Source organism: Peromyscus californicus, unplaced genomic scaffold (genome assembly GCF_007827085.1).
Source record: "Peromyscus californicus insignis strain IS unplaced genomic scaffold, ASM782708v3 Scaffold_6__1_contigs__length_162567912, whole genome shotgun sequence".
NCBI classification, from domain to species: Eukaryota; Metazoa; Chordata; class Mammalia; order Rodentia; family Cricetidae; genus Peromyscus; species Peromyscus californicus.
This window is the reverse complement of record NW_026294584.1, coordinates 1,867,458-1,891,906: the sequence shown is the minus strand read 5'-3', so window position 1 is coordinate 1,891,906 and position 24,449 is coordinate 1,867,458. Positions and strand designations below refer to the sequence as shown.

At 42.0% G+C, this 24,449-nt stretch overlaps 1 protein-coding gene across 3 annotated transcripts in view; it reads right to left on the bottom strand.

Annotated features, from left to right (window-relative positions):
• The window catches only part of Orc5 (origin recognition complex subunit 5), a 168,336-nt gene that overhangs the window by 11,832 nt on the left and 132,055 nt on the right, over positions 1 to 24,449 (bottom strand). The window contains exons 13-16 of one of the 3 annotated variants that reach the window (XR_008214289.1): positions 9,639 to 15,185; positions 8,259 to 8,438; positions 6,640 to 6,781; positions 6,459 to 6,510 (exon numbers count right to left, since the gene is read on the bottom strand). Coding sequence is in view for 1 of the 3 variants with exons in the window: in XM_052719865.1 (XP_052575825.1) it covers positions 15,149 to 15,185 (37 nt within the window). In the remaining 2 variants the exon portion in view is untranslated. Of the gene's footprint in view, positions 1 to 6,458; positions 6,511 to 6,639; positions 6,782 to 8,258; positions 8,439 to 9,638; positions 15,186 to 24,449 lie in introns of those variants that run through there. The other 2 variants (XR_008214290.1, XM_052719865.1) reach the window with 2 other exon arrangements.

The following is a 24,449-nucleotide window of genomic DNA, read 5'->3' as shown; positions in this document are numbered from 1 at the left end:
AATTCTTTATGGAAACAATCTAATTATTCAATACAGCAACACAGGTGAGGTACATAATCTCATTTTCTTTTTTTCATAGTTGAAAAAATGAAAGTTCAGAGACAAAGCATAACACTCAGGAGGCTGAAATAAATTTTGAACAGTTTCTTTTATTTCTTTTTTCTTTTTTAAAAAGTTTTTTTTATTTATTATGTATAAGTGTTCTGTCTGCATGTATTCCTGCAGAAGAGGGTGCCAGATCTCATTATATATGGTTATAAGCCACCATGTGGTTGCTGGGAATTGAACTCCAGTCCTCTGGAAGGGCAGTCAGTGCTCTTAACCTCTGAGCCATCTCTCCAACCCCTTGAAAAGTTTCTTAAAATGCAGATGATCTATAGGAACTTAATGGTGTTCTAAATTCTTCAACTGATATAGCACAAAACTGTCGCCTTTTCTCTATTAAATTTAAGTTTAAAATTGGGCCTGGGAAGATTGTTCAATGGATAAAGAACTTGCTATGTGCTCTAGGACTCAGGCCTTGTGACACAGCCAGTCCCTGGGAACCCCCACCCAACTTTGCCTCAGTTGCTGACAAGCAGGGAAAACTCTTGCACCCAGGCTCCCCAATCAAAACCCCCCATCAGACCCTGCAATCTACAAGACCCACACCCTACCCCAAAACCCATCTGTCTGCGACCCCAGTAACTTTCTGAGACAAGGAATCTGCCAGTTCCCATTGGACCAAGAGTGGCTCCCTGAGTCACAGAATCATCTAGCTTGGATTGGAGCAAGAGTAGCTCCCTGAGATACAGAATCTCCCAGCTCCAATTAGACCAAGAACTAAGATTGGACCCAGAGGGGCCCTCAAGACATAGACACAGCAAACACAGAGTGGACCAATAGCAGCTTTCTCAGACACAGGCACCTCTTGCACCTATTAAATGAAGGGATGGGCAGATATCAGTGCAAAAATATATACAACAACATAAAGAGCAATATGGCATCACCAGAACCCAGCAAGACCTAACATCACAATGTAGAAGAAGCAGAAGAAAGCAACCTTAAATATAGCTTCATGAAGATGCTAGAGGCCTTTAAAGAAAAAAATGAAAAATTCCCTTAAAGAAATTGAAGAAAAGACAAACAAAAAATTGGAAAAAGTCAATAAAGAAATTGAGGAAAAGATAAACAAAAAATTGGAAGAAATCAATAAATTCCTTAAAGAAAGCCAAGAAAACCATGAAAAAGCAATTAAATATGTGAAGGAAACAGTTCAAGATCTGAAAATTGAAATAGAAACAATGAAGAAGACACAAACAGAGGAAATACTGGAAATAGAAAATCTGAGTAAATGAACAGGAAACACAGATGCAAGCATAACCAAAAGAATACAAGAGATGGAAGATAGAATCTCTAGTGTAGAGGATACAATAGAGCAAGTCAGTCAAAGAAAACACCAAAGCCAAAAAAGTCATAACACAAAATGTTCAGGAAATCTGGTACACCATGAAAAGGCCAAACCTAAGAATAATAGGGATAGAAGAAGAATACCAATTCAAAGGCAAAGAAAATATATTCAACAAAATCATGGAAGAAAACTTTCCCAACTTAAAGAAGGCAATACCTATGAAGATACAAGAAACTTATAGAAACCAATTAGACTAGACCCCCCCCAAAGTCCCCTTTCCACATAATAATTAAACCACTAAACATACAGAATAAAGAAAGAATATTAAGAGCAGCAAAGGAAAAAGGCCAAGTGACTTATAGAGGCATCACCATCCCTGAAATCAAGCTCTACTATAGAGCTATAGTAATAAAAACAGCTTGGTATTGGCATAAAAACCAACACGTGGACCAATGGAATCAAATTGAAGACCCTGACATCAACCCACACACCTATGAACACCTGATTTTTGAAAAAGAAGCCAAAACTATACAATGGAAAAAAGAAACCATCTTCAACAAATGGTACTAGCATAACTGGATGTCAACATGTAGAAGATTGCAAAGAGATCCATATCTATCACCATGCACAAAACTCAAGGTCAAGTGGATCAAAGACCTCGATATAAAACCAGTTACACTGAACTTAATAGAAGAGAAAGTAGGAAATAGTTTTGAACACATTGGCACAGGAGACTGCTTCCTAAATATAACACCAGTAGCACAGACACTGAGAACAACTAATAAATGGGACCTCCTGAAACTGAGAAGCTTCTGTAAGGCAAAGGACACAGTAAATAAGACAAAATGACACCCTACAGAATGGGAAAAGATTTTCACCAACCCCACATCTGACAGAGGGCTGATCTCCAAAATATATAAAGAACTCAAGAAACTAGACATCAAAATAACAAACAATCCAATTAAAAAATGGGCTGTAGAGCTAAACAGAAAATTGTCAAAGGAAGAATTTTAAATGGCCTAAAAACATTTAAGGAATTTCTCAGCATCCTTAATTATCAGGGAGACACAAATAAAAATGACTCTGAGATACCACCTTATACCTGTCAGAATGGCTAAGATCAAAACAACTGAAGACAGCTTATGTTGGAGAGGATGTGGAACAAGGGGAACACTCCTCCACTGTTGATGGGAATGCAAACTTGTACAGCCACTTTGGAAATCAGTATGGCAGTTTCTCAGAAAATTGGGAATCAATCTACCTCAAGACCCAGCTATACCACTCTTGGGTATACACCCAAGGAATGCTCAATCATACCACAAGGACACCTGTTCAACTATGTTCATAGCAGCATTATTCATAATAGCCAGGTGCCCCTCAATTGAAGAATGGATTAAGAAAATGTGGTACATATACACAATGGAGTACTACTCAGCAAAGAAAAGCAATGACATCATGAAATTTGCAGGAAATGGATGGAACTAGAAACTATCATCCTGAGTGAGGTAACTCAAACTCAGAAGGACAAACATGGTATGTTCTCACTCATAAGTGGATACTAAATATAAAGCAAAGAGTAATTAGGCAACAACCCACAACTCCAGAGAAGCTAACTAACAGGGAAGACTCAAAGAGGGATGCATGGACCGCCCTGGGAAGGGGAAATACAGGAGATCTCCATGAGTAAACTGAGGATGAGGGGTGGGCAATGGAGAGTAGGGGATAGGGGATGAGAGCATAAGGGAATGGGATGGCTGAACTGGAACAGGGAGGGAGGGGGAAAGCAATGGAAGAGATACCGTGATAGAGGGAGACATCATGGGGATAGAAAGAAACCTGGTGCTAGGGAAGTTGCCAGGAATCTCCAGGGATGACCCAAGCCTGGGCTACTAGCAATAGTGGAGAGGGTGCCTGAACTGAACTGGTTTGCCCCAGAGATCAGACCAGTGAATACCCTAACTGTCATCACAGAGCCTTTCTCCAGTGGCTGATGGAAGCAGATGCAGAGATCCATAGCCAATAACCAAACAGAGCTCCAGGAGTCCAGTCAAAGTGAAGAGGGATTCTATGAGCAAGTGCATCAGGATCATGATGGGGAAACAGGCAGGGATGATCAAACCTAACTAGTGGGAACTCATGAAAGTTGGATCAATGGCTGTGGAGCCTACATAGGACTAGACTAGGCCCTTTGCATGGTGAGACAGTTGTGTAGCTTGATCTGCTTGGGGGTCCCCTGGTGGTAGGATCAGAATCCATCTCTGGTGCATGAGCAGCCTTTTTGGAGCCCACTACCTATGATGGGACACCTCATGCAGCCTTGAGGCAGGGGGAAGGGCTTGGAATTGCCTCTACTGGATATGCCTCCCCATGGGAGGCCTTGCCTTCTTGTGGGTGGGAGAGGGGAGTGGGTTGGGAAGGAGAGGCTGGGGGGGGAGGAGGAGAGGGATCTTTGATCAGTGTGTAAAATGAATGAAAAAATTTTCTTAATTAAAAAAAGGTTCAAAAAAAAAAAGTTAGCCTGAAAAAAAAAAAAGAACTTGCTTTGTAAGCAAGCATGAGGAACTGACTTATAATCAACCTGTTTTAAATAAAAATATTGGTTTTTCTCTGTCCCACACCAGAGGGCTCTTCTGATTTGGGACATAAGAATCTCTTAACCTTTTCTTTTAGCAATATGTCTGGGTTTAGAGAAGGAGTGAGCCAATTCCATCTCTAAAGCCAGTTTGGTATATTTGGGAATTTGGGTGTAGTTTCTCTTACTACTTCCTGCTGGAAGGGGGCACTGTATCTTATGGGGACACAAAGAAAATTTTAGGATTATGCGGTAATCCATGAGGCTATATCGTCTGAACCAGTTGCCTTGAAATGGTTCTGGATGTTGGATCATCTGGGCCATGGTGTCATCGCAGACCTTTCAGGAGGTCTTGGCTGGTCAAACCTGATGTATCTTAATCTGGAACAAATCCATAGCCTCTGGCTTTCTGTGGAAACAAAAGCAGAGCCTCTTTTCCAAAGCAACATATCCTTATATCCAAATTTTGAAGTCAAGGTACCTTTAAAATATACATTTTGGCATAACTCAACAGCTTTTACAATCAAATGTTTTTCTTTAGTTACGAATATCAAAGAGAACATAATCCAGATTCTCTGTGTGATAGCCATTTTTATGTGGCTTATTTTTATATTAATTTTACTGTCTCTTTAAAGACTTTATTTTTAAAAACTATCTATTTGTTTATATAACTATATATTCCTTTTTTCTCTCTTTTACGCCTACGTACATTTTTACATACATTGTAAACTATTCCATCTGAATCAGTCTTACTGTGAACCTATTGCTTTAAACTGTAGCATTCTAAGACTGAAATGGCGCTGTGGTTGCTGGCTCTGCCCACTTTAGCTTCCCAACATGGCAGTGGTACGTTTTCTGACAGCTCTGGGAACCATCAACTCTCAGAAATAGTGGGTCTATGCTTCTATCAAAGCAGCATGTAGCCCAGAAACCTCTTTTTTTGTTTTGTACTAGCAAAGTCTAAATCCACCAGGCAACGTAATGTGCCACTTGCAGAGGCCTCATTCCTGCCATACTGCAGGTCAAACATGCAGGCTGCAGCTAACTTGAGAGAGACAACTAGGAAGCTGTTTTTAGCTCCGTTTTAGAATCTGTTTTCTCAGGGTTTCGGTGGAAACTCTTGGCAACCCGTTGGGTACCATTTGTAGCTGGAGAATTTCTCTCCAGCTTCTGCCAAGCCCTGCCAGTCCCAGAGCCCACTTATAAAATAAACATGCAGGCGCTTATATTATTTAAACTGCTTGGCCATTAGCTCAGGCCTATCATTGTCTAGCTCTTACTCTTATATTCAGCCCATTTCTATTAATCTATACTTTGTCACGTGGCTCATGGCTTACTGGTACCTTACATCTTCCTTGTCCTGGCAGCAGCTGCAGTCTCTTTCCCTGCCTTCTTCTTCCCCCAATTCTCTTCTCCAGCTACACACACACACACTCACACCTGCATACATAGGTGCCCATACATATGCAAATGTGTATTTCATGATCAAGAACATCACATACATATATATATATATGCAAAAACATAATAATTTAAAATTCTTCAGTTAAGTGTAAATCTGAGTAAAAGCTAAAATTTAGTTACACATTTACATAAATATAATCATATGCACATACATACACGTGCACACACTCTTGCACATAAGTGGTCTTGGTGCCATTGACTTCCCTGAAAACAAATATGAAAGCAGCCATAGTATTTCTAAAGCAGTGGTCTATCCATGTTGTCATTTTTTAAACAAATTCTTTTATGATAATATGGAGGCAATGCTTTTCCAAAAAGATAATGGAACATAACAGGACAAGCCCATCTTCAGGTGTTATGGGTAAAGCAATGAGTACAACTTCAAGCACAAAACTTGAGAACTAACAACTTCTTGGCACCCTTGTTCTGGGAGCTTTTCTTCTATCTGGAAGTACAATGAAGAGTGTACATTGTGGTTCCATTGCCAATATAATACAGGCTTCCCACAATAGAGTAACTTGCTTCTTTGGCTACATTATGGCACATCTGATGGGCTTGGGAAGGTTTGCACAGGCTCCCTCAGTCAATCCTGGGGATTTATGATTCATGGAGAAGATCAACAAACTGGTGTGTATTGATTATGTTACTGCTGAGTGGCACCATCTGTCTCAACTCAGAAATCTTCAAAGATTTCTTAAACAATGGTGTATGATGATCTTTTAAGAGGTTTTATCAATGGTTTTCCAATGCCTGCTGATAAAAGTAGAATCAAAAAAATAATCCCAGCTAGTGAGTCTCTGAAATTAAAAGACTTATTGTAAATAAGTCACCTACATTCAAAATCAGCTAACAGGTTTAGCAAAGAGAAAAGAAAAGTGCTCCAGAATCTCTGAATATTAGTTTAGGCACATTGATTGTCTACTTGGCTCATGGATAGTAAGAGTTTAAAGTGTAGAATCTGCATGCAGTAGGACAGCCTTGCTAAAAATAAAGTGCTGTTCATTTGGGATACGGCCTAAGAGTCATTCTTACCTACGGTGGCAGCAACAGACAAAATACTCCTGTGCTCTCTCTGCGGTGGTGCCTGTAACAATTACAAAGAAAGCAGTGCTTATTTTGGGTACTTCCTTTTCCCCCTGAAATGAGCTTATATCTTCATTGTCCACTTCCTCCTTACTCTTTTGGTTAGATTAGGGCTGATTACTAAGTTTACCAATGGTCTTTGTCTCTCTTCCAGGCTGAGGCAAGTTGGAGCTGGTATGCACTTCCATCATTCTGCCTCCCAATAGAGGCAGCCTTGGAGACTGTGTGTTCCAGATGTCATGGTAGATAGAGTTCTCCTGGCCAATACTGGGCTGTGATGAGAATGAGAAACAAACTCTTATTGTGTTAAACCCCAGAGATTTGGGATTGTCTATCGCAATTAATTACTCTGAATAATGCAAACCACAATTATCAGATGGCATTGAGATTTCTCACCACTAAAGACAAATCTCATTTTCACTACTAAATTAGACATGCCAGGAAAGTTCTTTGTCTTATAAAAGAGGGGAGGGAGAGATCTGTATTCACTCTATAGCATCACTTTTAGAAATGTTCTTGTGTGCTTTATGTAAAGATGAACCTACACTTTGATTAGGTGGAATGATCTGCAAAATAAACATTTGTGCCACATTATTTTGGCTGGAGAATAATATCTAACTCCAGTATACATGCATCTTTATTTCTTATACCTCTCCCAATAGCCCCTAGTCTGTGGCAAAGTCATGTCTCCTGTAAGAACTTCAATGTCAAAAGCAGTAATTCTTTGACAAACAACAGGGATACATTCCAAAAAAGACATTCTTAGATGATTTCATCATTGTGCAAGCATCATGGATTACTTCTGCACAAATAAAGACAACTATGATGTCACTAGGCACCACAGTCTTATAAGACCACATCTTACATTTTTGTCCATTGTTGACTGTACCATCATTATGTGATACACAGCTGACATTCTTTGATCCATTTTTCTTCAGGGGGAATGGATCACATTAACTTCCTGGATTCAATTTCAGTATGTGTTGAGTGACCAGAAGAGAAGGACAGAAGAACTCAAGCTTTAACAAGATTCCATCATGTACTCTCGGCTCATGGAGAATGACTTCTACAGGAACTTCATTGTTATTAAAGAAGGCATCTGTCACATTATCTTAGCCACAATGGGCAACACACAATGAAGCATTCCTTAGCAAAAAAATCCCTAGCCAGGAGCTGCATTTGGTGACCTAGAATTGATTGCATTATAGTCAAGGTTGTAAATGCCTGTGGTATAGATAAGATTATTGCCTATAATTCACAAAAGAGACACAGAGAAGTCTTGGTCAAGAATATGTGTCAACTTCCTAGACCTACTCTAGACGGAGAAATCTCTATTTTAAATGGTGTTCCTGATACTGTTCCATTATTAGCTGAATTTTTCCACAGTGGCAGACTTACTGCTGCATTAGGGTGCATGAAGAATAAAACAGTAGTAGTGGACCAGCAATTCCACCTGGCTTTGGGGTCCACAGAGGGCTGTTTCCCCAGCACAGGTCTCAGTCCTTGCAGAGGAATGCCTATTCTCATAGCACTCCTGCCCTCCTCAAATCCTTCTCTCATCCCTAGCAAAAGGACAACTATTTACCAGAAGAGTAATTCTAAGAACAGCACGGTGACTGTGTACCTTATTCTCTTTTTTCCTCTCTGGAATCTGCTTGGTTGCAGACAACATGTCATGTGGTTTCCTTTCTTTCAAAGGTAAGCATAGGGGTTACAGCTCTCCCTTTTTGGGTAGAGGCCACAACTTACCTGTGATGAAATGGTCAGATTCTAAGTCACACCAGTCGATTTAACATCAGTGGGAAGCAAAGTTGATTCTTGTCTCTCAGTTTAGAACTTGGTTTGAGATCATGTGTGAAAGGACAAAAAGCAGCAAAATGGGTGCTTTCGGCAGGCCCTGCCAAGGTATACCCCTGAGAGAACAGGCCACTGCAACAGAATTAGTGCAAGGGGTTTATTGGGGGAGGAGGAGAATAAAAGAGGAAAGGCCCTATTGGAGTGGGGACATGAGAGAGGCAGACAGACATAGACAGACACACAGACAGACAGACAGGAAAGCGAGAGGAGCAAGATGAGGGACTGTGACTGACAGGCACTTATTTTTTATTTAATTTTTTTATTTTTATTTTGCAATACAATTCAGTTCTACATATCAGCCACATATTCCCTTGTTCTCCCCCCTCCCGCCCCCCTCACCTTCCCCCCAGACCACCCCCCCCCCCATTCCCACCTCCTCCAGGGCAAAGCCTCCCCCGCGGACTGAGATCAACCTGGTAGACTCAGTCCAGGCAGGTCCAGTCCCCTCCTCCCAGGCCGAGCCAAGTGACCCTGCATAGGCCCCAAGTTTCAAACAGCCAACTCATGCAATGAGCACAGGACCCGGTCCCACTGCCTGGATGCCTCCCAAACAGATCAAGCCAATCAACTGTCTCACCTATTCAGAGGGCCTGATCCAGTTGGTGATCCCTCAGCCATTGGTTCATAGTTCATGTGTTTCCATTCATTTGGCTATTTGTCCCTGTGCTTTATCCAACCTTGGTCTCAACAATTCTCGCTCATATAAACCCTCCTCATTCTCGCTAATTGGACTCCCAGAGATCCACCTGGGGCCTAGCCATGGATCTCTTCATCCAAATCCCTCAGTCTTTGGATGGGGTTTCTAGCATGACAATTAGGGTGTTTGACCATCCCATCACCAGAGTAGGTGAGTTCGGGCTGTCTCTCGACCATTGCCAGCAGTCTGTTGTGGGGGTATCTTTGTGGATTTCTGTGGGCCTCTCTAGCACTCAATATGGCGCTTTCTTAGAAAATTGGGAATCCATCTCCCCCAAGATCCAGCTATACCACTCTTGGGCATATACCCAAGGAATGCTCAACCACACCACAAGAGCACTTGTTCAGCTATGTTCATATCAGCATTGTTTGTAATAGCCAGAACTTGGAAACAACCTAGATGCCCTTCAACTGAAGAATGGATAAACAAAATGTGGTACATATACACAATGGAATACTACTCAGCAGAGAAAAACAATGACATCATGAGGTTTGCAGACAAATGGATAGAGCTAGAAAAAATCATCCTGAGTGAGGTAACCCAGACTCAGAAAGACAAACATGGTATGTACTCACTCATAGGAGGATACTAGATGTGGAACAAGGATAACTGGACTGCTACTCACATCACCAGGGAGGCTACCTGGAAAACAGGACCCCAAGAAAGACATGGGGATCGCCCAATGACAGAGAAATGGAATGAGATCTACAAGAACAGCCTGGACATGAGTGGGGGTAGTGAAGGGCGAGGGTCGAGGGAAAGAGAGCTTGGGGGAGCGGGAGATCCCAGCTGGATCAAGAACAGAGAGGGAGAACAAGGAATAGGAGACAGGCACTTTTAAGAGGTGCGGTGTCACATGATGGAAAGGCACCTGGCGACAGGTGATGACTTAAGCGCATAGGGGGCAGGGCCTGAGGCATGCTGGCCACTGCCTGGAAACTAACAATGTGTGAACCAACTCAGGCTAGAAGTCCATCATCCCAACTATGGAAATTTGTCTGACGGGTTCAGGCTATGAAGTTTTCAGTTCTTTGTGATAGTTTACTGTAAGCAGATGAAGAGGAAGAAGGAGAAATGGAGGAAGGGGAAGAAAGTGAGTTGAGAAAGGAGGCAGAAGTGTAATAGGAGAAGAAAGAGGAAGGAGGTAGGAGGGGAGAGGAGGTTGGTTTGTAAGAGGAGGATGGTTCACTGAGTCAAGGCAAAGAAAAAATTGCTGTGGAGCTCAGGAGGGAGCTGCAGGCAGGGAGCTGCAGGCAGGGAGCTCAGGAGGGAGCTCAGGAGGGAGCTGCAGGCAGGGAGCTCAGGAGGGAGCTGCAGGCAGGGAGCTCAGGAGGGAGCTGCAGGCAGGGAGCTGCAGGCAGGGAGCTGCAGGCAGGGAGCTGCAGGCAGGGAGCTGCAGGCAGGGAGCTGCAGGCAGGGAGCTCAGAGGGAGCTGCAGGCAGGGAGCTCAGGAGGGAGCTGCAGGCAGGGAGCTGCAGGCAGGGAGCTCAGAGGGAGCTGCAGGCAGGGAGCTCAGGAGGGAGCTGCAGGCAGGGAGCATGAAGCCAGCAGGGTTCTCCCTCTCATGGCTGCCTTCTCTCTGCGCCCTGCAGTCACTGTTGTCTTTCTCTGTAGACAAGTTTCCTACACATCTGCAGACCACGCAGTATTTTATATTTCCTTACATATTTGAAGGCATTTCTGCTACCAGTCTGACTCTCATTTTTCAAAAGTAGTGTCTTTTTCTTATGTAAAAGTATTTGTGATCTTTTCTCTATCTTTGGAGTTTGAAAGTTCCTGATTTTTATCTATTTATGGACCTTTTCTCCACTTGACATTAGAATTTCTTATGAGCAGCCTTCACCAAAAACATTCTAATTCATGTTTTTGTTGGTTCAACTCCTCCCTATCTGCTTTTTTCTCTCTGTACTATTAGTGCCATAGAATTTACATCCTTACATAACATGTAAGGATCTAATATGTAGTAATAGTTTTATAATTACAGTCACATGAATCTATATTTTAGAACAGTAGAAAGGGGGTTTTAAAAAGTAACTCCCTTTTTGTTGGTACTGAGATCAAACCCAAGACCTTATAAACCTAAGCAAGAGCTCAACGTTGGGTTATATCTCCACCCCCAAAGGGAATTCCAGTGTAGAGATCTCTCTCTCTTTAGCTCTGGAAATTTTTTTTCTAGTATCTTTAATAATGTCCCTTATTTTTCTCTGATTTCTTCATTTTATTGGTCAATCCATAAAACACTAATTTCTGCATGTAAATATGACATTATGTTATATTTCAATCCATGTATATGTTTCATAATGTTTAAATCAGATTAAACATATGGATCTCCTCAAAGGCTTATTACTTAATGGTGGAAACTTTCAAAATTCTTTCCTCTAATTTTTTTAACATGTACCGTGCATTGTTATCTGTTTATTATTATAGTCACTTTGCTAGACAACAGCACATCAAATCTTCCTGCTCCACCTAACTGCAACTTAGTACCTGTTGGTCTTACTATCCCCATGTAACCCCCACCATTTTTCCCAGCCTCTGGCTACCAGCATTCTACCTTTGATTTATGTGGTAGAAGCTGTTTAAAATTCCACAGATGGCCAGGCACATAACTTTAATCTCAGTACTCGTGAGGCAGAGTTAGATGTGTGTTTGAAGTCAGTCTGGTCTACATAGTAAGGTCTACATGCTGGCAGAAGAACTACATGGTGAGATTTTGGTTTTTTTGTTTTGTTTTGTTTTGTTTTGTTTTTTAAGTAAATTCCACATATGAATGAGTTCATGTAGTACTTCTCTGTCTGTGCCTGGATTTCATTTAACATTGTGGACTTCTGGTTTATATCATGTCCCAAATAGCAGGGAGGGCCTCATTCACTTTATGAATGCATAATATTCCATCATCTATATGTACTATATTTCCTTTATCTGTTCATTGGTTGATGGTTGGCTGGTTACATTTCTTGGCCATTTATCTATCATTTTGAACAGACATGGGAGTAGAAATGTCCTTTGGAGATAACTGATTTTGTTTCTTTGTGAAATACATTAATCAGTAGCATTTCTTGGTCTTTTGGAAGTTCTAAATTTAATTTTTCAAGGAACTTAAGTAGATTGTTTTTACTATTTCTTTACTAACTAACATACACTTCAATCATTAATATACAAGGGCTCCATTTTCTCCACATCCTCAATGAGCATTTGTTAATTTGTTTGTTTACGGGCTTGCTTTTTTTTAAATTTCTTCCTTCCCCCTCCTCTTCCCTCCCCTCCCCCCTTGTTTCTTTGTTTTTAGAGACAGAGTCTCTGGCATATTCTCCTCGATAGCAGTCATTTCACTGGGATAAGGCATCTTCTTATGGCTTTGATTTTGAGTTCCTTGACCATAAGTGAGTGATTCTGAGCATTTTTTCCATGCTCCTGCTGTCAATTTGTAGATCTTTTGAGAGATTCCCTTTCAGAGCCATTGCACATTAGTTAATCTGTTTTTGTTTTGCTTTTCAATTTTGTGCTTAAATTTGGGGGATTTCTTGCATATTCTGGATTCTAACTCTTGGTAGCATGTATGATCTGAACGTGTTTTCCCTCCTATAGGTTGTTTTTTTCACTCCATTGTTTGCTTCCTTTTCTATGTAGAATTTTTTTGCTTTAGATTATACTCTCATTTATCAATCTAATTCTTTCAGTTTTAAAACTTACTTGATATTTGACATACTTTAGAATTTCTTATAGAGCAAACAAGTCTGCTGAAGATACACTCTTTAGACTTTTGTTTGGGAATGTCTTCATTTCTCCTTCATTTCTAAAACGATAACCTTGTTGGGTAACACATTTCCAGCTGTCAGGTTTTTCTTCCTAACTGTGAAAATCTCACTCCTGCTCTCCTGGCCTGCGAAGTTTCTGCTAACAAGTTTGCTGGCAGGTTAATTGGAATATCCCTGTATTATTGTTTTGTTGAGGCCTAGAGGATCTTTCATCTTTACCTTAAAAGCTTGATTATAAACTGTCTTAGAGTAGACTTCCTTAAATTAGGCGTGACTAGTGTCTTTGATTTTCCTGCACCTGGACATATGTAACCCATAGGTAGGGGAGGGTTTTTCTGTTTTGTTTTGCTTTTTTTTTTTAAAATTCTCCTCTCATACATTACATCCCAACCACAGTTTCCCCTCCCTCCACTCCTCCAAGGCCCTCCTTGTACCTTCCCTCTCCCCTAGATCTACTCCTCCTCCATTTCTCATAAAAAAAAAAAAAAGAGCAGGCCTCCCAGGGATATTAACTGAACATGGCATGGCAAGTTACAATACAAGTAGGCACAAACCCTGATATCAAGACTGAATGAGGCAACCCAGTAGGAGAAAAAGGATCCCAAGCATAGGCAAAAGAGTCAGAGACACCCCCACTCCCACTCTTGGGAGTCCCACAAGAACATCAAGCTACACAACTGTAACGTATACACAGAGGACCTAGCTCAGACCCATACAGGCTCTCTGTTGCTTCAGTCTCTGTGAGCCCCTGTGAGCCCCTGTGAGCCTTGCTTAGTTGATTCTGTGGACTGTATTCTCCTGGTGTTCTTTACCCCTCTGGATCCTGTAATCCTTCCTCCCCAACTTTTAGGGGTTCTCCTGGCTTGACCTAGTGTTTGTTGCTGGAAGATGCCTCTCTGATGACAATTGGGCTGGACACTGGTCTATCATTAGGAATCACTCCATTGATTGTTGTTGTTGATGATGATGCTGTCAGTCGTACTTGGTTCTATTCTGTCCAGTCTCTAGTTCCTGACCACCCAGACAGTGTCAGGTATGGGCTCCCTCTTGTGTCTGGGCCTCAAGTTGTGCCAGTCATGGGTTGGCCACTCCCACAAGTTCTATGCCCCCATTACCTCAGCACATTTTGCAGGCAGGACAGATTGTAGGTTGAAGGTTGATGTCCCAGCTCCACTACTGGGAGCCTTGCCTGGATATAGAACATAGACAGCTTGGGCTCTGTACTCCCCATTACCGGGAGACTTTGCTAGAGTCACTCTTGTAGATTCCAGGGAATTTCCACTGTACTAGGTATCTACATCGCCTCCCCCTAAACCCCCAGTTCCAGTTGTCTCTCCCAGTACTCTCTTCCTCCATCACCCCCACTTAATCCCTCCTGTTACCATTGCCATCTGTCCCTAGTCTACCCTTAAAATCTATTCTATTTCCCCTTCCCAGGAAGATCCATGAGTTCCTCCTTGAGCCCTCCTTGTTACTTAGCTTCTCTAGGTCTGTACATTGTAGCATGGTTATCTTTTGTTTAACAGCTAATTATAAGTGAGTGCATACCATGTATGTCCTTCTGGGTATGGATTACCACACTCAGGATGATCTTTTTCTAGTTCTATCCATTTGCCTGCAAATTTCATGATGTCATTTTTTAACAGTTGAGTAATACTTCACATTTTCATTCTCCATTCTTTGTTTGAGGCACATCTAAGTTGTTTGCAGTTGCTGGCTATTATGAATAAAGCTGCTATGAGCATATTTGAGCAAGTGTCCTTGTAGTAAGATAGAACATCCTTTGGGTATATGCCCAAGATTGGTATGGCTGGGTCTTGAGGTAAATCAATTCCCAATTTTCTGAGAAACTGATATATTTATTTCCAAAGTAACTGTGCAAGTTTTCACTCCCTCCAGCAATCAAGTACTGTTTTTCTTGCTCCACATCCTCTCTAGCATGAACTGTCACTTGCAGTTTTGATCTTAACCATTCTAACAGCTGTAAGAGAGAATCTCAAAGAAGTTTTGATTTGCATTTACCTGATGGCGAAGGATGTTGAAGTGTTTCTCAAGCATTTGAGATTCCTCTGTTGAGAATTCTCTGTTTAGATCTGTACCCCATTTTTTAATTGGGTTATTTGGTTTGATATCATGTCTAGTTCCTTGAGTTCTTTAATTATTTTGGAAATTAACCCTCTGTCAGATGTAGGGTTGGTGAAGATCTTTTCCCATTCTGTAGGCTGCCATTTTGTCCTTTGCCTTCCAGAAGCTTTTCAGTTGTTTCAGTTTCTTGAGGTCCCATTTAATAATTGTTGGTCTTGTTGCCTGTGCTATTGGTGCTCTGTTCAGGAAGTTGTTCCTATTATGAAGATGGTAGATGTCCTTAAAGAGGAAATCAATAAATCCATTAAAGAAATTGAGGAAAAGACAAACAAAAAAAATGCAGGAATTAAATAAATCCCTCAAAAAAAAAAAAGCCAAGAAAAAACAAACAATTGAAGGAAACAAAGAAAATTGTTCAAGATCTGAAAATGGAAATAGAAATAACAAAGAAAATACAAGCTGAGGAAATTCTGGAAACGGCAAGTCTAAGTAAGCAAACAGGAACTACAGACAGAAGCATCACCAACAGAATGCAAGAGACAGAAGAGAGAATCTCAGATGTTGAAGTTACAATAGAAGATGTGGATATATTGGTCAAGGAAAGTGTTAAATCTAAAAAAATTCCTGACATAAAACATCCAGGAATCTTGGACACTGTTGAAAGACCATACCTAAGAATAATAGGAATAGAAGAAAAAGAATCCCGGCTCAAAAACCCAGAGAATATATTCAACAAAATCATAGAAGAAAATTTTCCTAACCTAAAGAAGGACATGCCTATAAAGGTACAAGAAGCATACAGAACACCAAATAGATTGGATCAAAAAAGGAAGTCCTCTTGCCACATAATAATCAAAACACTAAACATACAGAAGAAAGAAAGAATATTAAAAGCTGCAAGAGAAAAAGGCCAAATAACATATAAAGGCAGACCTGTTAGCATAGCATTCAACTTCTCGAAGGAAACTCTAAAAGTCAGAAGGGCCTAGACAGATGTGCTGCAGACTCTAAGAGACAACACATGCCATCCTAAACTACTATGCCCAACAAACCTTCCAACCACCATAGATGGAGAAAACAAGATAGTACATGATAAAGTCAAATTTAAACAATATCTATCCACAAATCTAACTCTACAGAAGGTATTAGAAGAAAAACTCCAACCCAAGGAGATTAACTACACCCATGAAAAAAACAGGTAAATAAACTCACACCAGCAAAACCAAAAGAAGGGAAACACACACACACACACACACACACACACACACACACACACACACACACACACTACCACCATCACCACCAACAACAAAATAACAATCATTGGTCACTGGTAACTCTCAATATCAATGGACTCAATTTCCCAATAAAAAGACACAGGCTAACAGAATGGATATGAAAACAGAACCCATCCTTCTACAGCATACAAGAGACACTCATCAACAACATCAAAGACATGTGTAACATAACCAAACTCATGGGACACAATGAAAGCGCCATGGAAGGTTTTCTGTGATTATTTCACCAAAGAAGCTTCTGACTCCTCTGGCATTTTCAAGTACTGAAGTGGCCTGAACATGTGCTCTTTTAGTATTGTTCCAAAGTTCCTGGAAGCTTGTTGCTGCTGCTTACTGTTCCTGTCTTCCAATTATGTATGCTCACACAGGCTGCTTTGAGGTCAATTATTCTTCCTTCTGTTTGGTGCAGCCTTCTGCTGATGTTTCCTATCACGTTTCAAACTCACCTGGATGAATTTTTCTGCTCAAGACTTTCTGTTTGATTGTTTAATGCGTCTACCTCCTTGTTAAGTTTCTCCGTTAGAATGCCATGTTGTTTCTGTGTTTTCCCGGCAGTGTACTGAGCTTCTTTGAAGCAGTTGTTTCAAATTCTCTGTCTGAGAGTTTTGCCGCACTGATTTCTACTTGGTCGGTGTGGGGCACCTGGTTTCAAGTATTAGCGAGGGCAATGGCTTCATAAAAGCACTTTCTATTTGTTGGTATGTAGTAAGTCTGGTCATTAAAGGCTTAGGAATTTATTAGGTCTCCCTAGTGTGACTTTTCTGTGCCTATCTTACCAGAAATTCTAAGAAGGCTACTTATCAGAGGCCTGCAGTCACTTCCACTGTTTCAGTACTGGATAACATCCAAGACAGATTTGCTGCTAGTCTGCCGTTTGTGGGCTATCACTATTCCAATACTAGAGTGCAATCCACTCATACCTAAAAGACACCCGAATCCCTGTAAAACTGAATCTAGTAAGCTAAGAACAAAGAAGGCTTAGAGATATAAAGTTTTGAGTCTTGGCTATAGACAGAGGATGTTGTAGGAGGGAGCTGAGAGAAGCACCAGCCAAGGAACAGTGTGTGCAGAGTGTGTGCATGTTGGTGCTGGCCTCTGTGTTTTCTTCCTCTCCTGCTAGGTCTCACTCTTGGCTTCCACTTTGCAACAAACTTATAGATCCATCTATGAAAACTTAAGAGACAGAACATTTACACAGTGTGCATGGTGGGGAGACCAAACAAACAAACAGGGCCTGGAGCCAAAAAATAGGAAATAGGGAAGTCTCCATTTTCCTGATTGCTCACAGTATTAGGATCTAAGGTGCCATTAGGTGGCCCTTTGAATTGATTACCTAAGGAGTATTGAGGACAAATTTGATTGCAAAAGTGAATAAATGTAGTGCCCTCCACATTAGGTGTCAGGTGGAGAGGTTAGAGGTTTTCTAAGAGGCATCCCAAAGGGAAATAAGAGGGTATGGGAGACACTTTGCCTAGGATAAGAGAAAAGGAAAATGTCACTGCAGCCTGTAGTTGTGGGCGTCCCCAGAACTCAGGGAGCACCAAACAAGGACCAAAGCCATTCAGTGGGTCATCACCACACTCAACGGGGGTCACGGGCTTAGCCTGGCTAAGCCAGTGGAGAGACTGAGGTGCCTTGGTAGCAGGGCTTCCATAGAGTTGAGAAGGTGAGAGAAAACCAAGCTCTAGGGGAAGGTCTTATCCATAGGAAAGCATTGGGGAATGGGGTCACAAAAATCCACAAAGGCCTAAAGGAGCTGTGGGGTTATGGGCAGCTCCAGGAGGAAGGTGGGAGAAGAGGGCAGGAAGGAGCACAGTAGCCTAGTTTGGCTTAAGGAAACTGCAGGGTTGCAGTTCCAAGGGTGGGGAGATAGGGTCAGGTGAAGAGGGCCAGCCATAGCCTTAAAGACCATGGCTGGAGGTACCTCCACCTCCAAGCATACCAGAGGGGTGCTAGACACTCAACAGTCACTTCCTCAGACTCAGGGAAACGTTTACACCAACCAAAGAAGTTTACCTAATTGCTGCTGATGGATGGGGTGCTGAGCAATCGGTGAGCCATAAGGTGAGTCTGTTTTGGGTGGACTGGAGATGAGGGATAGAGTCCCAGTGCAGCTTAGACCATGAGGGGAAACACAGGCACTAAAAGAGCCTATCTGAGTCACGGTACAAAATGTAAGCATTGCAGCTCAGATGGAAATGTATCCTGGCAGCTGGAAGTCAAGGAATAACCACAAAGTCATACCACATAATAAACCTCACACAAGAAATTTATTGGGAGGAAAAACAAAAAAAACAGGAGGGTGGCTGCCTCTGCTCTGGTGAGAAACAGTAGCAAACTGAACAGAATAGAGGGGTTATATAGAGCTTCTTGGGAAGAGGGTGGAACTTTTCAGGGTGGAGCTTTCCAGGGTAGAGATTGGTGGGATTTCATGTCCAGAGATTGGGCTTTTTACTCTGTAGGATGGGGGCAGGGTCCAGCAGTTAGGGCAGTTAGAGTATTCTGTGGGTGGAACCTGGCGGTTAGAGGTCCTTGTGGAAAGAGCCTGGTGTGTGGCTCCAGGGGCTTTCCCTGAAGCCAAGGCAGGTCCAGATTCCTTACCTGTGGTTACTGGCCTGTGATTGGTCAATGCAAGATCTATGGACAGAATCATTGTAGGTGGTTCAGCCTCAGACTCCTATCATCTTTGGCCATCAATGCTGCTGAGATGTGACCCAGAGCCAAAAACCCACCAAGACCAGCACAACATTTGGGTAGAAACAAGGTCAGGCCTGTTCTGGATAATATACTGCTGAGGTAGACTCATGGGTCCAAAAGCTGTAAAAAGAGACCTAGATCACTTGTGAATCTAGCACAGATCACATTGTTGTAGCTGAAAAAGAAGTCTAACAGACTGAAGCCACTTTTCTTCCCTGAGTGTGGAGCTGTATGGAGCCTGTCTCCGCAGGTAGGCATGGGTAGAGAGGATGATGTCAACGCATGGGAATTAGGTCTCGTGAGCCTGGCATTAAGTTCCTAGCAGATTCTGGAACTCTGCCATCCTTTCCTACTCCCAATGAATGGGGTCTTCTGCTATGTTCATGCTACCAAGGATAGGGTAGTGTTGGTAAAGGTAGCTTCTTGTTCACCTGGTAAAGTTTGTGCCTGAGTCTTACAGCTGTGAGACCTGCTAAATTTCAGGGGCATACTGTGGTCCATGTCACAGCTGGTCGTAATGCAGGCCAAAGTAGTCATCCATTCCACTAAGACTCAGACCTCTGTCTGGTGTGGGAGGGATGGTTCTAGGGTCCTGTGCATGAGAACTGGTTTTGTGCTGGCCATGTTACCCTCACTTGAAGTGGCTGATGGTAGAGACACTACTGCTCATTCAGGCTGATGCTAAGCTGAGTCACACCTGGGTCTCATAGCCAAAAGGAGCTGCAGTTTCAGGAAGAGGAGTGTGTGTACCCCAGACCCACTCAAAGGCTGGAAACCATATAGACAAAACACAAGTTTGTTCCATTGACACACGGGCTGCTGCATGGTGACAGGGCAACTGAGAAGCTCCATTTGTGAGCTGTGGCCTTCAGTTTCTAAGAGACGTTGGAACACACTATGACTGGCCTGGCACTGCGTTCCAAGACAAAGCCCTGTGCTCTTGTTCATGCCCTGCTTCTGAGGTAGAACCCTGCTGACTGATTTGCTAGCTGAATTTGGAGGAGGGATGAGAAAGCTGTCAGTCAGTGGACGGATGAAAGTCAGGGGCTCAGTCTGCAGGCACCCACCAGCACAGGGCACACTGGTGTTCATTGCAGCAGGCGTAATCCTGACGTTCAGGCTCAAAGCCTAGACTTACTGTTTCTGCCTGCCTAAAGCAGGAGACTGCTTGAGGTTGAAGGAGGAGGGGAATGGGAACTTCTTTTTTTTTTCTGTCTTCTTCGGTATAAATATCTATTTGATTTTATTCAAAGCAGGCACTGTGGTCTCCTGTTGATTTCTTTAGCAGTTTTTTTTTTTTTTTTTTTTTTGCATGAATAGTTGTTCAACTTGGACTGGATCTTACCCAGTCATCTTGTTCCACTTTCTCTCCTGCTTTTTAAAAGGTTTTTTTTTTTTATTTTATGAACATGAGTATTTGCCTACATGTATTTATGTGCTCCGCTTGCGTGTGTGTGTGTGTGTGTGTGTGTGTGTGTGTGTGTGTGTGTGTGTGTGAATGCGCACACGCGCGATGGTGACTATGGTAGGGCCAGGAGAAGGCATCAGATCTCCTGGAACTGGAGTTATAAGCAGTTGTGAGCCACCCTGTGCATGCTGGGAACCAAATTCCAGTCCTCTGCAAGAATAGCAGGTATTCTTAAATACCGAGCCATGTCTCCAGGCCCACAATGTTGTATTTTAAAAAAACGTCAGGGCAGCAGGAAGGATGTATGTCACTCCACACAACAGGGCCCACATGGGAAGTTTATTGAGGGGAGGGGAGAGAAGGGGCAGAGACCAGTACCTGGGAAGAAGAGTGGAGATGGGAGGTCTACAAGGCCCTCCTTTTCTAAGGAAACATAGCGAATGCACACAGGAGGTGCTCCTAGTGGCTGCAGCTGAGGTATATCCTGTCAGGACCCTAAGGGCAGGCCAGTACAGATGCCTGAATGCTAACACACGGGGCTTTTAAAAAATCAGTTCCATATTAGTGGTATTTTTTCGTTTCTTTGCATATTTTCTGTTATCAAAACTATTATTGATGAATAATATTTTTACTTTATAATATCTCTTTGTTCTCTTATTGTTCTTCTTATTTTTCCTTATTGAGCACAAGAGTAGTTCTCAATTTACAGGCAGAGCTTAGTACTAAATTAGCTGTGACGCATGCTCCCAGAACAAAGATGATAGAAAGAAATGTGTAGTGAAAATGGCGTTCTCTCTCATCTGGTTCCCAGTCCTGGAGACCTGGCAGTTGTAGATGTTTAATGTATTCTTCCAGAGACATATCATGCCTTAAAGACAGGCATAGTCTTTAAATATATTCCCAATTACCTTTGAAAATGTAATCTGCATTTTGCTTTTATTATTCTTGACATTTTCATATACTCACATAATCTATTTTGATGTTCCTTTTTTTATTTCCTTGTCTTTCCTAAATCATTTGATTTTTATTGGGGATCACATAGTGTCCTTATTGTGGACTTTCCACTTCAAGTCTCTGGTCTTATAAATATACTGTATTATCCACTCCTTTGTAAAAATGGACTGTGCTAGTTTTTCTAGGTTCCCCATACAAATTTCCTTGTGTGGCTTGTGTATGTGTCAGTTCTTGCCTGTTCTCATCCAGTGTAGAAAAGCGTATCTCCTCGCATGGTAATGGTGGTAGAGAGAGTGGTGGGGTCAACACAGTGCTTATTCAGAATAGGGGTAGAGAGCTAGTCTATATGCTGGAAACGAATTAGTCCACCCAGGATCCTCACTTCTCTTCAGGCAATTTGTCCTGTCTTCCAGTTAATGGCATGATTTCTTTATCCCTTCCCACAGCCACATCTACCCCTGCAGCTCCATTTACAGAGACCTTGTGAGTGTTTCCTGGCAGCTTAGATTCCTCCATGCATGGCCTTGTTTGTATTTGCATAGGAGCATTTAGGACACAGCTTTGGCAACATCATTGTAGTCACAAACATCTCTCATCTTGTAGTGGTTCACACAGTATACAGCCCTTGGGAAAAGTTCTGGACATCGATAGTTCAGCTGAGGCAAACACTCAGCCTATCTGCCATGACACTTGTTTCTAGTTAAAGTAAAATGATTTCCCATGCTAGGGGTTGGTGTCTACAGAAAGACACTTTCTAATGAAAGGGGATTGTCAATCTGTCCTCAGTGCTTTAGATGCATGTTTTAGGGGAGCCTTGGGACAGGAAATGCTATTTTTATCCGTTTGTTTCTGCATACCTCCCCACTCTCCATCTGTAGAACTGGTATTTTCACATGAGACACCTGGCAGTCCTGTCTGTTCCAGGACTGCTCATTAATAACAAGAGGCTAAATGAACCTCAAGTATCATTCCCTCTTTACAAATCCAGGATCTTCCAGTGGTTTCAGCACTTGGCATTATGGTGGCTTTATCTCCTGGGGTAATTTCTCATTTCCTATTTTGAGGTATGTTGCTCCCTTCTTCTGACAGAAGGAAGTTAGTCATCTGGCTTCTAGCAACACTATAAAATTAGAAGAAAAAACTTTAGAAGTTGCAAAACATATGATTAACAGTAATGCTGTGGCCTTATTCAGTTACGGGATGTCACGCTGTTCACCCATTCACACATGCTTATTGATTTAATGTTTGTAAATTTAGCTCTCCTCAGTCTCAGCTGATGTGTGGGGACATATACCAAGCAGACTGATATTTACGCCATAAGTGAGAAATAACTCGATAATTTATGAGTGGTGAAAACCCAAAGATGAGCAGGTTTTCCCCCAGAGAAAGAACACACACACATACACATACACACACACACACACACACACACACACACACACACACACACACACTTTAGACAACTCTTCCTTGGCACTTTCATTTTAAGAAAGTGCACACTTTCTGATTGAGTTGGAGAAGGGGGAAATATAAGCCCATATTTCCCTTTATGAACATTCTGTGAGAGAAATGTGTCTGGGTAATGGATTGCTTTTCTTTCCTTTTGTCTACATCTGCACAGAGGCTGAACCCATGCTGATAAGGACATGCAAAAGCCTATTTATTGCCTGTGCTCTGGCTCTCTGGGGCTGCTAAGTGGCTGAGGGAACAGCTGCCATGCTGAGGGAACAGCTTGTAAACTGTTTTGACAGTGTCCAGAGTGCACTTCTCTTTCTTCACACCTCTGTATTTGGTAACAGAGTTCTCTGTATTTTTCTCTTAAGTCAGGGAAGTAGGTTGGCTATAGAAGGCCAAAATTCTTTCAGTGAAGAGAATTATGTACAAATCAGAGAAGAAAGGTTAAGGAAGAAAATTGCTTGAATGTCTGCTTGGAATAGCATTTCAACCAAGACTTCAAAGCAGATGTTTGCTTAAGTGGTTAATGGTTTGGGTGATATCTAATCGCACCATAAAACATGTGTGAAGCCTATATGCCAGTTCTCAAAACAGTCAACATGACAGCCATGCATGCATGCTCACAAACTGCGTATCTCACATATACATGCTTCATGTGTCCTTTGAGAATGGGGACCACAAAAGTCAATAGGAGGAGGCAACTGGTCAGCTCTCCTCCCCCAAACCTTCCCCCTTGCTCCCTTCATGTTTGAAGAAGTCTGTAGAGATGCCAGGAGCACCGAAGTCAGAAAATTGATCTGGAGAGCGATATAAAATGTTTACCATTCCACAGTAGCATAAATTCTTCTGGAACCAGAGCTTTGCAGCAAAATACAAGTTATTTGACTTTTGTTTTGTTTTGGTTTTTTGGCACCATCCTTCAGAGAGGAGAGAAAGAAAGTCAGGAAGATATCTGAAAGATTGGAAGTAGACAGCATTCACTGGTCCAGAGCTGTTCTGGGGGGAAAATCTGGCACATGTCACCAAATGGCTTAACAGAAATCCAATACTACCCCTTGGAAATGGTCAATTGTTCTTGGTTGTTAGTTCCAGTGGACAACATTTCCATCAGAACAAATTTCTTAAATGTTTTGTAAACTTGAAATGAAATGTACTAAAGTTTGGCCCTTTTACAAAAGATTTTTAAGAAAGTTGCAGCCTCAGCTCATCAAGATAAACTCCTACCCAACTGAGTCCTTATGAAGATACTGTGTGACAATACCCAGCTAAGAAGCCCCAGTGCTCACTGGGAGCCTGTGAGTAGTTACAGGACCGACCCCTGTTTGAGAAAGTCAGTGAGTGTCCATATAAATCATTCTTCAGTCCTGGGTTTAATATTTGCTCAGCAGCTTTTCTTTAAAAACAAATGTTTCTCATGTGCATGTGTGAGTATTTCATGAATGTATGTACATCATGTGTGTGCCTGGTGCCCATGGACAACAGAAGAGAGCATCAGATTCCTTGGAAATGGAGTTACAGGGGTTGTGAGCTGCCATACGGGGGCTGGGCTCCGAACCCAGGCCCTCTGCCACAGTGGCAAGTGCTCCTAAATGGTTAGCCAACACTAATACCTCTTTTTCATTAAGTTTTCTTTGTTCTTGAGAATTTCATACACGTATCAATGAATATAATCACGTTAAATCCATTTCTATTTTATTTATTTATTTTGTGCATATATGTTTGCAGGCACAC